Source organism: Drosophila takahashii, chromosome 3R (assembly GCF_030179915.1).
Source record: "Drosophila takahashii strain IR98-3 E-12201 chromosome 3R, DtakHiC1v2, whole genome shotgun sequence".
In the NCBI taxonomy this organism is placed as follows: domain Eukaryota; kingdom Metazoa; phylum Arthropoda; class Insecta; order Diptera; family Drosophilidae; genus Drosophila; species Drosophila takahashii.
Window position 1 is genome coordinate 32,711,032 of NC_091681.1, and position 17,500 is coordinate 32,728,531.

The 17,500-nt window shown below is 39.3% G+C and overlaps 3 protein-coding genes, 1 long non-coding RNA gene and 1 other non-coding gene across 5 annotated transcripts; all 5 read right to left on the reverse strand.

Annotated features, from left to right (window-relative positions):
- Window positions 1-2,692: 2,692 nt before the first annotated feature.
- UQCR-14L (Ubiquinol-cytochrome c reductase 14 kDa subunit-like) lies at window positions 2,693-3,212 on the reverse strand. The gene is made up of 2 exons (XM_017146113.3): window positions 3,194-3,212; window positions 2,693-3,140 (listed from the first exon to the last, which is right to left on the reverse strand). The coding sequence occupies exon 2, from the start codon at window positions 3,104-3,106 to the stop codon at window positions 2,771-2,773; it is 336 nt and encodes a 111-aa protein (XP_017001602.1). The 5' UTR covers window positions 3,107-3,140; window positions 3,194-3,212; the 3' UTR covers window positions 2,693-2,770.
- A 198-nt stretch (window positions 3,213-3,410) lies between these two features.
- Mst98Cb (Male-specific RNA 98Cb) lies at window positions 3,411-4,450 on the reverse strand. Its single transcript, XM_017146106.3, has one exon. It carries the CDS (start codon window positions 4,321-4,323, stop codon window positions 3,547-3,549), a length of 777 nt encoding a protein of 258 aa, XP_017001595.2. The 5' UTR covers window positions 4,324-4,450; the 3' UTR covers window positions 3,411-3,546.
- Window positions 4,451-4,590: 140 nt separating this feature from the next.
- On the reverse strand, window positions 4,591-5,932 carry Mst98Ca (Male-specific RNA 98Ca). The gene has a single exon (XM_017146105.3). The coding sequence runs from the start codon at window positions 5,801-5,803 to the stop codon at window positions 4,799-4,801; it is 1,005 nt and encodes a 334-aa protein (XP_017001594.1). The 5' UTR covers window positions 5,804-5,932; the 3' UTR covers window positions 4,591-4,798.
- A 7,701-nt stretch (window positions 5,933-13,633) lies between these two features.
- Window positions 13,634-14,583, reverse strand: LOC108060418 (uncharacterized). Its single transcript, XR_011419262.1, has 3 exons — window positions 14,361-14,583; window positions 14,257-14,302; window positions 13,634-14,199 (listed from the first exon to the last, which is right to left on the reverse strand). It is a non-coding gene; the product is annotated as an uncharacterized protein (transcript).
- Window positions 14,584-15,844: 1,261 nt separating this feature from the next.
- LOC108060417 (uncharacterized) lies at window positions 15,845-16,805 on the reverse strand. Its single transcript, XR_011419214.1, has 3 exons — window positions 16,641-16,805; window positions 16,531-16,576; window positions 15,845-16,473 (listed from the first exon to the last, which is right to left on the reverse strand). It is a non-coding gene; the product is annotated as an uncharacterized lncRNA (long non-coding RNA).
- Window positions 16,806-17,500: the final 695 nt, after the last annotated feature.

Genomic DNA, 17,500 nt, shown 5'->3' on the forward strand with positions numbered 1-17,500 from the left:
AACAGTAAACTGAAAACACCCCCAACTACGTTTCTTTAATCAAAGGGCAGCTAAACTTAATTTTCCCCGAAAGCGAGAAGGCTTTAATCTTAATGCCAGATCGCAGCGCATTGCAGTTTCGTTTATGCTGGCTGGCGTAACCCTCGCAAAAACCGAATAAATATTCACTTTTTACTTCACTTGTTGTTGTGGTTGCATTATTATTGTCGTAGCTATTGTTGTTGTTGTTATTTTCAGCGGTGATGGCGATGCTGCTGCTTCTGTGGTCGTCCTGGTCGAAAATTCCCCAAAGAATCTGACGCACTTATCGCAAATTACTTTGGCAGTTGCAGCGATGCAGCGTTGCTTTTGTGTATAAATTTAACAATTTACCCATACACGTGCAGGCATGTGTACATTGCATGCGCAGGGGATTGTAAATTACCATACACACACATACGAAGACTAAATGTGTCCAAAGAACGTGCAATGTCCATGTCCATGGCCGCCAGGAAAGGAAAGTAAAGTAAGGGTGGGGGTAAGGAAAGTACAGTACAGGATTTGTAAAACTTTTGGCCAACATGGCGTATGCATAATATTTCTCCCTGCCGCATGTCGGCCGACAAACTTCATTAACAAACACACAGTAGCCAGAAATGCAGCATGCCGAAAGCCCACGAACTTGCCGCAATAACAATGCAAATGTAACAGCTCGAGATGTTGCAGGTTGCAGCTGCAACGTGCCGTTGCATTCCCCTCCAATTAGCCGCACAACTCATTAAGCTTTCCCGCGGCGACTTACCGCCGCTTTTTAAAGCACACTTTCTGGCACTCGTCAATTAGCATTTGTTTCGGGGCGTTTAATGGCCATCCAGATGTTGCTGCTGTTGCTGCAATAATTTATTGTTGCCATTGCCGGCTTCATAAGATGTTAACGCGCACTTAATGCCACTTAAAAATACGCATAAATCGCAGAAAGAGTTTTCGGCCAAAAGGAGGGAAATGGCGAGGACAGAGAGAGGACGGTTGGCCACTTGTCCACTTACATGGCTACTTACAACGCTGCTCAAGCATATGCATGCAGATGACCATGTTGCAGCCACCTCCCCATTCCTCACCATACCATTCCGTACCATACCGCATCAGTAGCAGCTGCATAAAAACAAGGTCGAAACAAGGGGACAGTGCTGAAAATGTACACAAAAATAAGGCAAAAAAAAAAAATAAAAATGAAAACCGAGCAACAACACGGCAACAGCAACTGCGGCACGCAATTAAGTGCATTTAATTAATTATTGTTGATAAAATAATATTTTTGCAATTTATTGTACAAGCGGCAGTTGGGCATTTGTGTGTTGGTGGTGGTGGTGGCAGTGGGTGGGTGAGACTGACGCCCACCACCCGTTATTTATGCATATGTGAGCGCAAATAAATAACGCCAACGATGGCAGCATAAAAAAGAAGAAAAAGGGTGTAATTATTAAAAGTGATAAGACTAGAAAATATCCCGTAAGTAGCAGCGAATAATTTTATTAATATATTTTTTGAGGCGAACTAACCAGTTATAATTAAAGATTTTTATATATATTTTTGAAGTATTAAATAGTAACCTTTATTTTAAACGATATATTTACTAAGCGAACTAACCAAATAAGCGCATGGAAATTATAAGCTTAAACGTAAAATGTAATATATTTTTGTATTAAAAGAAAAGTTTAGTTCTTTTACTTCTAAACATAATTTAAGATTTTTAAACATATTTTTAACTATCAGACGTTAGCTTCTTAAAACATTTTTTTTAAAAAACTGTCATTTAATCTGCAAAATTACAGGGTACACATTACGTTGGCGGCATTCTCCTGCGTTGACGTTATCAGAACTCCGGCAGTTACTGGCCGCAGACGCAGCGATATCGCTCCTGTGGCAGCAGCATTGCCTATCGCACTGGCCAACATAGAAACTATGGCAGATCAATTCGAATAACAATAATTTCTTCCGGTCGAATGGCAGCGCCAGAACAATCAGACAGCGGCAGAGATGCAGATATAGCTGCATATTCATATATGCGGCTGCGAAAGTATCTGCATCTGCAACTGCAACTGCAGCTGCATTGTTGCTTTTGCTGTTTGCTGCATTTTAAACAGGATGCGCATAAGTATACGAGGATTGACAGGATGTGCGGGCCATGCACATGCATTTTGTTTGCCGCTGACGTTGCCACCCCCCGCCCCCTGCCACCTGCCACCACATCTGCCTCTCATTTTAAATCGGTGGGCGGCATACACATGTTCAGAGCGGCAGGGTCACGCCCCCCACAGCACTAATTTGTATTGTTTTCGCTGTTAATGAATTTCATATATTGTATTTATGCGAATGCACTTAATGCGAAAATTATTTGCGTTGACAATGCTGTAGATCGAAGAGGAATTTAAATCGGTTGTCGATTTCGAGAGATACGGGCTTAAATTAAGCCAGGGGATAAAATAATATTAGATATTGTGGCATTAAAGCGATATAAGGACTTAAAAGATTTTAAATGTTAATGTAAAAGTAATGCTTAATATTTTTTTGATTTCATTTGCTCTTGAATGTAAAATTATTTTTAATAATCCATTATAAATAAGATTTTTACTTTAAAACAAACTCAAAATGATTATTAAATATTATTAAAGTAATTTAAAATTAGGATACAAGTTAAATAAATCGCTTGTGATTATGACAGCTTTGAAAATATGAATGCCATTTATTTTCTTTATGTTAAATCGGTTAAAACTCAACAGAGGCCGTAGGATTAATGGGTTTTGTTCCACTCCTCGCGTTCCTCGCGCTCCTTCACCACCTCGTTGAGATAGGGCTCCAGGTACTTGATGTCCTCCTCGTACTGGGTCCACTGCTCCTTGGGCAGGATAGTCTTGGTCATGGAAAGGTGGAGTGCCCGCATAATGCGGTAGTTGCGCTCATCGTACATCTTGCGGGGCAGACGACGCACTGCCTCCGCCACATCCTCGTTCTCGTAGAGGCAATCGTCGCGATAAAGACCGTATTGGTTAAATCCCGACAGGTTGTAGGCCCATTTGCCCAGCTTGGAAAAGACTGCCGGTCCCACTCTAGCCACATACTTCGACATGATTTACGAACAAAAAATCCAAATTTGGAAAGTACTTCGGTAATATTATGTTAAATAAACTGGTTAGTCGTAGATCTGACAGCTTACTCAGTGATATTCTATAAGGGATTCCTGATAAAATACTCTTTGATGTGTCCAAATATAGACTGTCACAATAATCCGTCCTTCCAAATATTTACTAAAAAAACTGTATGCCTTGCCCTCGTCATAAAAGTTACATTGTCGAATAATAAGTGAAGCGAGTTTGTTTCCTTAATATTTAAATGCTTTTAACTATTTCCAACCCAATAAAAATCAGTAAAAATATTTTATCAAACGCATTTCTTTAATATATGTACGAAACTTGCAAAGTCTATTTTGGACTGGCATATATTTGGTGCGGATACGGACTTCCAAAACGTAGGTGCGTCACAGGATGTTTCTGGCAGCTGCTTCCCCGCTTAGCAAGGACCACAAGGGCCGAAGCCACAAGGTCCGGGTCCACAGGGTCCACACGGTCCGCATGGACCGCAGCCTGGACCGAAGGGTCCACAGGGGCCAGGTCCGCAGGGACCGCAACCTGGTCCACAAGGTCCGCAACCAGGTCCACATGGCCCGCAGGGTCCGCATCTACCCTCAGCGACAGGATATTGATTGGTGGAGAAGCAGGGCAGTGGGCAGCAGGGTCCTCCGGGGGCACACGGTCCAATCGGGCAGGGTGGACAGGCGGCACTTGGTTTGTAGTTGATGGGTCCATTCGGATAGCAGCAGTACTCCCTTGGCGGAGGAATATCGATGGTCTGCGGCTTCGGTTGGCACAGGATCGACTGGCATACTTCGCGAGGCTCGCAAACCCTCTTCGGATAGCACACCACATAGGGATCGGGGATCATCGAGGGATAGTAGATAACCCTGGGCTCTCGCACCATCTGCGACACCCAAATGAGCTTGGGCACCTTGATGACTCTTGTGGCATCCACCACCTTTGGTATCGTGATCTGCCGACATCTGTTCACTACCATCGGTTCCGGCACAATCTTTTCCGTGAAGACCACTCGCTTTTTGCAGATCATCCGCGGTGGCTGCTGGACGGTGATGCACTTGGGGAAGGGAGGCGGTATGCGCGGAGCACATTGTGGCAAGGCCTCCAATTGGGCTGCATTGTAGCACTTGGGCGAGCACTCAAAGGGACCGCAGCAGGGATCACAGGGACTGCAAGGGCCGCACGGAGAGCACATGGTTTGATTCTATAAGTATTAACCGAAATCGGATCTGAAAAAATTTTTTTATTTAATTTTTTTGTTTTATAAAATTTGAACAGAAAAATTTGGAAGCGTATCGGAGCGAAACTGGTTTCGAAATGGCAAATATACCTAATGGCTCAGCCTAACTAGACTGACAAGCAAAGGCAAAGCCTACTTGAAAAAAAGTTTTTAAATTTAATAAAATATTTTATTTAAAAGTAGCCTTTCCTTTTTACGTCAAATTAAAAACTTTTAGTGACATTCGCTTAAATCCGATTTTTATTTACAGCCAATGAGTCGCCAATGCGTTGACAAAGCAGAGTGAACTATAGACTTTTGGTAGTGATTTTTAGCAGGACAGCGAGAACAATATGATATTCTGTATTGGTCGGCATAGACGAAGTTGGTCCACAGGGCACTGGTTTTTCTGACAACGGGCATAATCCGGGCAAGAAGTCTGATGACGATCTCAACAGGGTCCACAGGGACCGCAGGGAACTTGGGGACCGCAAGGACCAACCGGACCGCAGTGGGTGTTCCAGGGAGTTGGGGCGCACGGGTAGCAGGGTCCGCACTCGGGCGATTCGTACGGACAGGGGGGCGAACAGGGTCCGCAGGGTCCGCAAGGACCGCAGGGACTGTTGCCCAGGGGTCCGCATGGTCCGCAGGGCGCACAGGGTCCACAGGGCGATGGGACAAACGGACCCGACGGCATCGTGAGGCCACAAGGCCCGCAGTTGGGAACGGCACACGGTCCGCATGGACCGCATCTCGGCCCGCAGGGACCACACGGGCCGGGTCCGCAGGGACCACATCGCGGTCCGCAGGGTCCGCAACCTGGTCCACATGGCCCGCAGGGTCCGCACCTGCCCTCGGCGACGGGATATTGATTGGTGGAGAAGCAGGGCAGTGGGCAGCAGGGACCCCCAGGAGCACACGGTCCAATGGGGCAGGGTGGACAGGCGGCACTGGGTTTGTAGTTGATGGGTCCATTCGGATAGCAGCAGTACTCCCTAGGCGGCGGAATGTCGATGGTCTGCGGCTTTGGTTGGCACAGGATCGACTGGCATACTTCTCTCGGCTCGCAAACCCTCTTCGGATAGCACACCACATAGGGATCGGGGATCATCGAGGGATAGTAGATAACCCTGGGCTCTCGCACCATCTGCGACACCCAAATGAGCTTGGGCACCTTGATGACTCTTGTGGCATCCACCACCTTTGGTATCGTGATCTGCCGACATCTGTTCACAACCATCGGCTCCGGAACAATCTTCTCCGTAAAGACCACTCGCTTCTTGCAGATCATCCGTGGTGGCTGCTGGACCGTGATGCACTTTGGAAAGGGAGGCGGGATGCGCGGAGCACATTGTGGCAATGCCTCCAATTGGGCCGCATTGTAGCACTTGGGCGAGCACTCGAAGGGACCGCAGCAAGGATCACAGGGACTGCAGGGACCGCACGGAGAACACATGGTTTTTTTGTCGACTCACGTTTTCCAAAAATAAAATTTATAGAAAAGTATCGTAAACTTTTTTTTTAGAAATTTTTACTGTACAATTTGGAAGTTATTCGGAGCGAAAATAGAAACTGAATGAGATCTAACAAAGACACGACGACAGCATAGCGAAAGGTTATCCAGGGCTCCTTCGATCGATATATTGAAAAACGAGTTCTCTGATTTTCTTTATTTTTTTACATATATATTTATTATAAAATGCCGTTCTATCTTTAAATTTATTATATTATTTAAAATGTAGTAATAAACAAAATTTGTGATTGAATTTATTTAAATATATAGTGCAAAATAGTTTTCACACAGCTATAAAAATCCCTTTGAATTGTAAAATATGTTAATATTGCTTAAATCTTCTGCGTTCGATTGCTTAAACGCTTGCAATGAAAAATCGCCGAGCGGCTCTTGAATGGAATGCATTTTGCAAACCGGATTCCATCTCCACATGACGTATGCGCGACGTATCTGCATATATTTCAACAATATGGCATCTGCCGTTGAGTGGGTTTAAGCCTTTAATATGCTAGCGCCTTTATGTAGGCAGGACGCGTTTTTTTCGGCCCGGCTGAAAGCCAACTTGGAAAAAACTACAACGAATTACAGAAAAACGTCGGAAAACACTCTGGCAAGCCCGGCCTATTGAATATACATATATGGGTTTGTTTTTTGCCCAGTGCCTGGACATGTCAGCGCCGAAAAAAGCGTTTGCAAGGTGGTCGGGTTGGATGGGTTTTGGTCCTGAAAGCTTTAGTGCGCGGGTGGTCGGTGCAATCGGCGCTTTGTGCATGCCACAACCATTGCGACACTGAACAATTGCGCATCCACAAAAAACTACAACAAGGAGCGTGGTCACAGCGGTCCATCGATGTTGACAAAGGCTTTTGCATGCGATTCAGGTAAATTCTAAAATATTTGCTCCATTTTAAATGCAAAAGAAGCGGCAAGAGCCATGATACAGTGTGTGCTCAGAATCAAAACATTTCCAGTAGTTTAACAATAAATAAAAAAATTAAACCAAAATATATGGAGATATCTAAAATATGTGTAAGGCTTTGAGTAAAAGAAAATGTTTTCTGGATTAATAATTTAGTTTTTACTAAATAATAATAAAGAAATAATAATAATAAATAATTAAATACATTTTTTCTTAGTTTATTTTAGTTCAATACGGTCTATTTAAACACTTATTTAATAGTCCGCCTTTAAATTGTATTTTGTGTGCAAATCAATTAAATTTAATTGCTTCCTATGAACTTGGTTATCCAAAGTACCACTTTAAAAATCATCAAATTATTTCCAAGAAAATGCGGTCCAATAAATGTCTTAATTTAGCAAATTTTAGAAGCAACATTGATTTAATCGATTTGATTTCGGGCTGCGTTCTAGGAACTCGACCAGTTCTTCGGCCTGTAATAACAAGCCTTTGGCTTATGGTCGTAATTATGCAAGAAAAACATCAACTTCTTGGGCTCGAGTGGCCCCGGAGCGCTTATCGAGCGAGAGAGGCTGACGTTCGCCGTCCAAGTTTCCAGCCACAGACAAAGCGACGGCTAATCCGCACAATTTCCAGAGCCCCATAGAGCCTGTCTAATCACAGACCCACCACTTGGCATCACAGTGCCACCACCGAAATTGTCAGCTAATAATGCAAACAATAACAGGCAACAGTCCGAAGAAATGGCGCACATTTCGCATAATTATGGGGCGGATCCCTGTCGAGATGGCCCGGCTAAGGCGGCGCAATTAGCGGACTTAGTTCGGGACTAGGCCCAAAACAATGTTGGGTTGGCAAATGGGGAAATAAGCACAGGCTGGCCATAAATTGGCCTCCACAGTGCCTGCTGGAGAACAGATAGAGCAGCAAGTGTCAGTTGTCGGATGTTTTTGGTATAGCTACACTGTGGAAAAGTTGTCATTAAAGAATAGCCTTCTCTTTAAGAAAAGTTTGTATTTAGTTTGAACGTTTTAGATTTTTGTAAAATATTTTTATAATTTTTTTTAGAGTGTTCTATTGGCTTTCTGACAGTTTCTTGGTCTTTCGCCTACTTTAATAAATTTAATCGCACCTTATAGACCGTTGCAGACCTCCTGAAATGGGGCCCACATTTTGGTCCTCGGTCGCTTTTGTTGTTTGCTTGCATTCTTTGCGGTCGTTTGACGTTGATAAGTATTCTGATTTATTGACAAACAAACTGTGAGTGTGCGGGCATTGTGGCAGCATTTATTTAAATTTATATATTTATTTATGGGCTGCGCGCAGGCAAATACACACACGGATAGACAGATGGATCGTTGTTCAATCGGAGTTATGCCTTAACCCATTTTGTACCGCATTTCAATAGGTATTTAATTGTTTTGTTTAAGATTTTAGTGTTTTTTAGCTAAAACAGTTTTTTTTTTCAATCTAGTTTTTAGGATGTGAGCTGCTCGATTAAATTTATTTATTACATTTAATTTTGAATTTAATGTAAATAAACATCATAAGTACCTAAACCATTTTAGTTTAATTTATTAAATAATAAATCATTTTTAAACTTATGTTTGCCAAAAAATACAAAATGGGTTAATCAGATTTTTTGGCTCCCGCTTTTTTATGCATTTGCTTCGATGCATTTCCGTTTGATTTCAATAATTTCAACTTCCGGCACAAACCGGAAATGACAAATAAAATGCAGCGTCATTCAAGTACACTGGAAAAGATCAAAGCGTTATATTGCGTTATAAAAATGAAAAGCTTTTTCCCAAGGTGATTTGTTTGCAGTGCATTTTGGTACTCTTGAAATTATTGTTAAACTTTTTAATGTGTGATGTGTCATTTAAAAGTGCAATAAAGGGGTACCATAAAGTATTTTAATATGGATATGCAAATGGTACCCATTTTTTAAGAAATATTATAAAACTTTTAATATTATGGTTATACATTTTTCTAGGTTTATTAGTTTTGGAAAATGATTGTTCCCAATTTTATTTAAAAAATGTTCCGATTTAAAAATAAGTGTCATTTTACTGGCATGACTTTTGCCTTAATTGCATCATCTCAGTTGCAACTGTAAGAAAAATCGCATAAATTACGTGATTTTCGGGAAGGCTTGTTTCTGCCCAAATCCGTGCACATAAGTTGTTTATTTTTTGCCAGGCAGTAAATTTGCAGGCGCATGCATATGGGGAATGACCATGAATTACATAAAAAGCCGCAAATACCGAAGTCAAAATGCGTGGCCTCAACGTTTCTGTGTATTGTAAAGCATGCCGATGTGCATGTGTAAGGGGAAAGCATTTCCATCGCCGCTCCCTTGCAACATGCAAACGATTCAGTCAGTGGCAAAAGGAAAAAAAATTCAAATATATATTGCAATCCTTTAGGCACGCGGAACATAATGAAACGAAAATGCTACTGTGGCAACAGCAGCAGCAGCTGCAAGGACATTCAGGACCAAGGACCGAGAACCAAAAACCAGGGACCGGCCGAAGCCGTCCGCTTGCCATTTGCCGAATAAGAAAAAATAAATAAAAATGTGAAAATATTTCTTTGGCCAACATTTTTACAGCCGCCTGGCCCCTCTCATCCTCTCCATTCCTAGGCTGACCCCGCTTGCCAACCAATTCGCAGCCATTTTTATACAGAAAATGTTTTTATTTATTCCGATGGGGCGGCCACATCCTCTTCCCTCGTTTTCTTGTGCGGTAGGGATGCTTATCGACTGGAAAATTTCGATATATTATATATCGACTAAAATAGGGCTTTTAATATAATGGTATGAACAAAAATATCGAAAGTTTCATTTTGAATTTTTAAGAACCAAACTTGTAAGATTTTATAACTATTATGTATTTGAGGAATAATACTTTAAGATTGCAAGATAATTTACAAGACTCCAAATGAGTATGAAAAAATATTTATTTATTTCCTTAGTATGTATATATTCTTTGAAATTATTAAGAATGTCACAATAATCATAATATACAAGCCCAACAATAGAAATAGGTATTTTAAAAGAAGTTGTATTATAAAGTTTAAATTTAACTGAATGTTAATTAAAAGATAAATATTCAAAATATAAATAAACTCTATAAATACTTTTAAAAATATTGTTTTGTAAAAATATTATTTTTTTACAACATGTCTTGTTATTTTGTAGGTTTTTTATTACTCTATCGGCCCTATTACCATCTCTATGTAAAAGGCGAGTTATCGCCCGTGCCCCAAAATCCATGCAACTGGGCCTGGCTTGTGGCCGTCGGTTGATTTATATTGATGAATGTCCGTTTGTTCGTTAGTTCCGTCTTCGCAGGCTGCCAAAGAGATTTACTTGCAAGGGGCGGGGAGGCGTGGTAGTTATTTTACTCTTTGCCTTTTGTTGTGCTGCACTCGCACATACACATATATATATCCACACATATATGTATATCCACACACACACTGGGTGCACTTGCTTATGCTCAGTGCCAGAAATTATTGCATACTTTACGGAAATTAACCGCATTTCCATTTCTTGCACGCACACAGGATGGCTGCGTCATCTCGTCCTCCCATTTCCCCCCAAGTCCCCGGAACACCCATCTCCGGGCTTCCACTTGTATACATATTTACAATTTTAATGACTTTATTTTTGTGCTGGAATAAAATATTTTCAGACACTTACATAGGGTGAAGTAGAGTTATTTTGGTTGGGTTTTCTTATGTTGGGTAAATGGAAAAATAGTTTGATTTTTTATTTATTTGATTAACTGAAAATAAAACTAAAAATCACAAAAACATACAAAACATACCTAAATATTTAAAAATTAATAAGTATTCATAAAATATTTTTGCATTTATCCTACATTGGAACCAAAAATTTTATTAGTTGTAAATCCTATCCTTAAAATAACAAAAATACCTATTACTCCTTCTAAATATTTGTTATATTTTTTTTTTTAATAAATGTTTATTAAATATTTCTAAAATTAATTTGAAGAGTATTAAGACTTTGGCTTTGTGCATACGACATTATCGTTCGTTTCATTCGCCTTGTTGCTGATTCGTTCAGGTCACTTTTGAGGGAGCTGCTGAAGGAGAGAAGGGAATTAACTGAACAAACCGTCGCACAATCATATTTCTTTGTGACATTTTCCTTGTGCATTATTAATCAACCGGGAGTATTTTAATTTATGTTGACATGCACTTATTTATAAAGCGCAACCGAAATGCGAAAAAATATTTTAACCGGAAACCACATGCGAAACCAGAATGTCGCCGATTTCTCAGTTATTTTTGGCAACGACATCAGCAAATGCATTAGGTGTGCATGTGAAATTAACTGAGAACTTTTTAATGACTATTTTTTAAAGCTGAGTTTAATATTTGTAAACTTTTCACGTAAAGGAAGAAAAACCCAAAGCAATTGCATTGACTATGCCGAAGGGTTGGGAAAGTGGATTCGTGCCAAATGGTTTTTTATTTACAGAAAAATATAAATTTCCATGCAAAGCGAGGCAGCCTTGTGAAATGCGATGAAAGGAAAATCAACTCCTGGCGAAAGGGGTGAAAATGCTTTAGATTAAATTAAGATAGGCTAGCATAAAGGCAGCACAGCAGGTGACTTAACTAATTGAATTCCACACAATCTGTATTTTTCTCTCGCAATGCTTTTCATTAAAACCGTTGCCAGGGGAAACACCTTCTTCTGCTAGACGAAGCTGGGAGATATTAATATTTCACTATGGCTGAACAAAAAATTTGATTGCATTCAATCAATGGAGGGCGGAACAATTCCTTTGATTGACAGCAGTGACCTCCGCTCCGTCCGCTGATCAAAGTTCAAGGGGCAATTGGCACGCCGGATGCGTAATCTATTTCAAACAGCGACCATGCAAATCGAAGAAGCTATAGCCATCGCCATTGCCTCTCAGCTGTCGAGTGTCGGATGCACGCGAGTACAATACAACACAATTTGCTGGTTCTGCTGCTGCCGCCGCTCCCTCCGTCGTCCTTTTCGTCCTTTTGTCCTGTCAGGCCGTCTGTCGAACAGCGAGATGCATAGAGAAATTGCATATAAAATGCAGACAAATAACTTGCTCCCCATGTTTAGCGTATGCCCTAACGCCTGACATTAACAATGCAGCAGCAATAGCAACAGCAGCAGCAACAGCAACATCAGCAACAGCAGCATCAGCGGCAACCAGCTGGCAATAAAATGTAACAAACACATTGACTGCTGACAAATAGCATTGCCTGTCAATTCATCAAAAAGAAAAAGGCAGCGAAGAGCGTCAGCGAACGCGCAAAACTATTGACATGCACACGCATCGAACACTCGAAGAAAATCTTTCAATTTATGAAATATTTTTTAAAAGGGGTTTTAATATAAGATAGGTTTAAAGGTTTCGATTTATGTTATTGGGGGTGCCTAAAAGTATGCAGGTAATAAAAGACTATCGTCTTCTTGTAAGAACTCAAATCACTTTAAAAATACAAATATTTAGTTGCATTCTTTTAGACACCTGTTTTAAAATTTTAATGTGATTTCAGTTGGTTTTAAAAAGTATCTTTAAATTAAATAGTTTTTTAAGCTTTTAATATTTTTAAATTATTTCCAACAGTGCATCGTAAGCGGATCTGATCGAATTGGGTATAGGATGCGGGACGCAGGATGCAGTATGCAGGAGGCGCATCCTTGCACTGCTGACTCGGCAGTGCCAATGGCAGACTTGCAGCAAATTTGCTTAGCTGCCAAACCAAACTTCGATTGCCGCGAGCCTGCGTGTGAGTGTGTCTAGATGTGTCTATATATGCGAGAAATAGGAGAGACTGTTACAAATTGTTTTGAAATGAAATTCAAACTGCAACTGGGAAACGGTGCATATTGCTCTGTGCGCGCACTTCGCGACCTCGAAACTTCAAGCGTCTTCTGGCTTTCTGGCTTAAGAAATACCAACTAGAAAGTTGACATCTTTGTGGGCAGGATCAAAGCGATTATTTCGGTTGTTTCAAGGTTTTTACATCTCGCCAAAGGATGGAAGTAAGGGAATAAGGAACAACCTAAACGACTGCCCTTACCTTTATTTCTTACGTAACAAATTGCCTCAATTATTTCCATTTTTCCCCTCCCACCGGTTCACTGGCCGACTTTATGCTTGTAGCTAGGGGTATAAAAACTTTATTAAAAACTTTTGTGCCCAAGCCTTTTTATTAGACCCTGTCTGCCCTTAGTCGGGCCCTGGTTTATATACCTTTTGTATATATATTTATAAAACACACGCACATTTAGACGGCTCCCTGGCCGCAATACTGCACTCCAGGGGCGTTGAGGAAATCAAATTAAGAACATTTTCTTTGGCGAAACTTTTTGCGCCTGTTTAGAGTTTTGTAATACTTCAACACCCCCGCTTTGAAGCTATTAAGGTTCGGCCCTATCTGCTGTCGGTCTTAGCCCCATGTGGTTACTTGAAAAATGCTAAATGGTCCCAGAGCAATTGCAGCCACAACAACATAAATAGCAGCCAAGGCAACAGCAATTTTTGGCCTTAAAGCCAATGAATTTGGCTGCTGGTCTCCTGTCTCATAAAAGGAAGCAAGGTGCTGCTTAAAAACCGGCTATATTTTGCACTAAAAGTGAAATTATAAAAGTTTTTCCACACAGTCTATATATGTTTTAGCGGGTTCCTTAACTTTGCAATGACGTTAAATACCAATAAACTGTATAAATAAGGCAAAAATGTTTAGCAAGATGAAAATTCACTCAAAAATATTTATTTATTTATCAAACTTAAAATAAACACCTTGAAATGAGAAAAATAATATTTTTATTGTTTTTTATTTATTGGTTTTTATTTATAGGTTTTCCAAATTATTAAAATTTGATACTATGACATCTACGTCCAGCACAACTCCCACAATCCAGTCAATATAGCTATTGATCTCGGAATATACACAAGTACTCAAAGCGCCATAGCTTTGAAGTCCGACTAATAGGTTACTAGTTTTTCCCGAAACTAATATTTCGCCGACCAAAGGACTTCCTGATCCAGCACATTTTTTCCTGCTTTTAAAACCAGCGCAAATCTGAGATTTTTGGACAGTCTTACCGAAGGCATCGTAGCACTTTTTTTGACTAAGCATGAAGATATCGTTTTTACGCGAAACCTTTTTTCCCTTAGCTGAAACCCAGCGGCTGGCTTTTAAGTTCTTCCAGTCTCTGAATTGCATTGGTATATTCAACCAGATGCATATTGGCCGTATCCGGCTTGGACTTTCTAGTACAAGTATAGCAATATCATTTTCAAAAGTGTTTCTGTTGTAAGACTGGTGTTTGTAGGCCATTTGGACCGTGTGTTTTTCGATGTCTTTCCTAGATTTTCTAAGCCAAACTTTACTGTTGAATTTCAAAAGGTTAGTTGCCAAAGTATAAATTTTAGTTTAAAATACATACCTGTCCCTTTGATCAAATATGCAGCTAGCTGATGTTATGACATGACCTGAAAATCATGCTCCAATATATCACGCTTCTCTTAAAATCTCAAGATAAATACCAACTTTTACTTATAAGCGCTCCGCTACAGTTTTTTGTGGGTGATTCAATAAAGGCCAGCCAAGGAATACGTTTAAAAATTCTCGGGTTAGTGTTTTTCTGATTCACGCAATTGAAATCCAATAATTCAGCTGATCCCAAATGAATTAGTAGCAAAGCCAATAATATAAACCGAAAAGAATAAACAGCCCTCATTTCAAACGAAATGAATCCGAAAAACTGAACCATACTCAAGTTGTATTCAACTACAAATACTTGAGAAAAATAGAGAGAGAGATTAAAGCTTATCAGCAAAAATAAAATTAAATATGAAATGTTTACAAATCTCAAAAGTGGCTGGTAAAGGTTATCAGCATACACAGAAAAAATAATTTAGCATATCATATCAATATCATATATTGTTATTATAGATATTGAGGAAATCAGGTAAAATCAGGTAATTTTGATGATTGTTTTTGTTTATTTGTTTCGGTTTTTTTTTTTTTTAGATTTTTAATTGTAGGCATGCTCTAAATTCGAAACAACGACATCAACCTCCAGAATGATTCCCACCATCCAGTTAGTGTAGCTTGAGATATTGGTATATAAACATGTTTCCAAATCGCCATAACTTTGAATTCCGAAAAGTGTGGAAAATGTATGGTTGTTTCGCTTAATATTATGGATCAAAGGACTTCCAAGCTCCGCGCAGTTAGTATTGTTTGTTTTGTAGCCAGCACAGATTTGAAAATTTTGTGGAGAGAGATTTAAGGTCTTTTCGCACTTTTTCGGCTTAAAAATGGTAATTGGGTTTGTTCGGGATCCTGAGTTTATATTCCCATCTAAGCCCCAGCGGGTGGCGTAAAAGCTCTTATGTTTTTTTACTGCGATATCGTCTAACCAAATGCATATGGGCCGTATGTGGGCTTTATAGAGCACATCTTCTGCTAGTTCGAGCAATGCAATGTCATTATTATATGTTTTTTCTTCATAAGAATAGTGAATGTAGGCGCTTCGGATGTTGTAGTTTATAGGGGTATATTCATTACTAAAATCCTCCAGTTTTGGGCTCTTGAAATCCCCCAAGCGAACGGTGCTGTTGGATGGCAACTGTCTAGAAGACGATGAATCGCTTTGATTAAAAACACAATTAGCTGATGTTACGACAAATTCTGAAACAAAATTATTATTAGTTTAGTTTTGATAGAATTAAAGTATTTATACAAACGTGTGTGAATCAGGGTGCCAGTGCATGTTTTATTGGGTATTATGATCAAAGCCATCCAGGGACTATCGGAGATCACATGGTTATCAAACCGAGAAACAGTACCGCAGTTCAAATCCAATAGCTGCGTCGAAACCCGATAAAGCAGCATCCACGAGAGGAAAGCAAAACAAATATAGGAATTCATCATTCCAAGAAAACAGTTCGCCAGCGACTGAACCATTCACAAGATTTGTTTAATAAATAAAAATGCGTTCTGCTTATCAGCACTGACGCATAGAAAAATATATAATACACAATTTTATTGCAAACTTACTTAAAGTTGTTAAACATGATTTAGCCTTAGGAATAAGCTACAAACATTTAAATTGATAGAGATCTGTGTTCCTGATTAAAGTCTTTATTAAATTTAATATAATTTATTAAATACCACATCGACTTCTAACACGACTTCCACTATCCAGTCAATATATTTGATAATATTGGTATAAACACAAGTTCCTAAGGCGCCATAGCTCTGAATTCCAATAAGTGTGTAACGATTAGTGGAAATTTGAATGCCCAAAGGACTTCCTAGTTCAGCGCATGTGTCTTTGTTACTGTAACCAGCGCAGATCTGCGTTTGATCGGGATTTTTACCAAAGGCATTTAAGCATTTTCTATTTTCAAATTTGTTAATCCTGTTCGACGTAGGTCTTCCAATTGCGTTCCAGTCGGTGGCCTTAAATGTCATATGACTTTCCAACTTCAAATCCTCGTTTAACCAAATGCATATCGGTTTTATATTGATCACAGCCTCGTGTAGCTTAAGCAGAGCTATATCATTCGTATACTTTTTGTGGAGCTGGTGAATGTAGATTTCTTGTACGGAATAATATTTATACCCTCCGTAAATATTCACCAAGCGAACGAATCTGTTAAAAGATTACCAATTGGTTTAGTGATTTAGGGATAGTATTTTGTCCACATACCTCTGATTTTGATTAAATATACAGCTTGCGACTGTTAAGACATAATCTGAAATAAATTAAATATTTTAAAGTTTCCGTAAATGTATTTAAAACGTAAACATTATACAAACTTCTATTTACAAGCGTTCCCGTGCAATTTCGATTATCTGATACAATCAATGCCATCCATGAAGTGTAACTTTTATCAGGAGGGTTAATTTCACATTTTGAATCCAGAAGCTGTCCATATACTTCATGGAGCAGCACTAATGCCAGTATACCAAAACAAGACGCTGAGTTCATCATACTGATCAAAAGTGTTCTAATAACGCAACCAATGGCGAGTGGTGAGTATATATTCCAAAAAAAAACGAGATAAGATGTATGCTTATCAATACAGGCACAGAAATAAATGTTTATTTGTTTTTTTTTGTTCTTCTTTGTGAATTATTATATATATTATTGTATATATTTATACAATCTACAGAGGTCGGGACCTTTAAACTTTTTTTTTATTTTATAACTATAAAAAAAACCCTAAGTTTATTTTTAAAATTTTACATCATTTTCAATAAAAAAGGAAAATACTCTGCATTATCTGCGATTGTTTTACGAAAGGAAAATGTTTAAAATTCTTAAATGTCTAAGAATAAAGTATGATTTAATATATATGTATCATTAAATATTATTTTGTCAAGATAATTTAAAATTGTTTGTCGAACAAAAAAACATACAAAAATTAAAATTTTTTTTCTTCTTTTTTTCTTCTTTGCGCCAAACGACTTAGGATCTTTATTATAGACTAAATTTACATCACACACATGCTCAACGATTTTCAGTTAACCGGCGTTTACAAGGTCAATTCAGTGGCTTTTGTGTGTTTTTGGCCCATGATCCTGCACCTCGCCTTCTGGCTGTGCTTATTGTTTTGCCGCCCGGCCATATCCCTTTCAAGTTCAATAATGTCATAGAGCGTGTCGCAGGGCAGGCG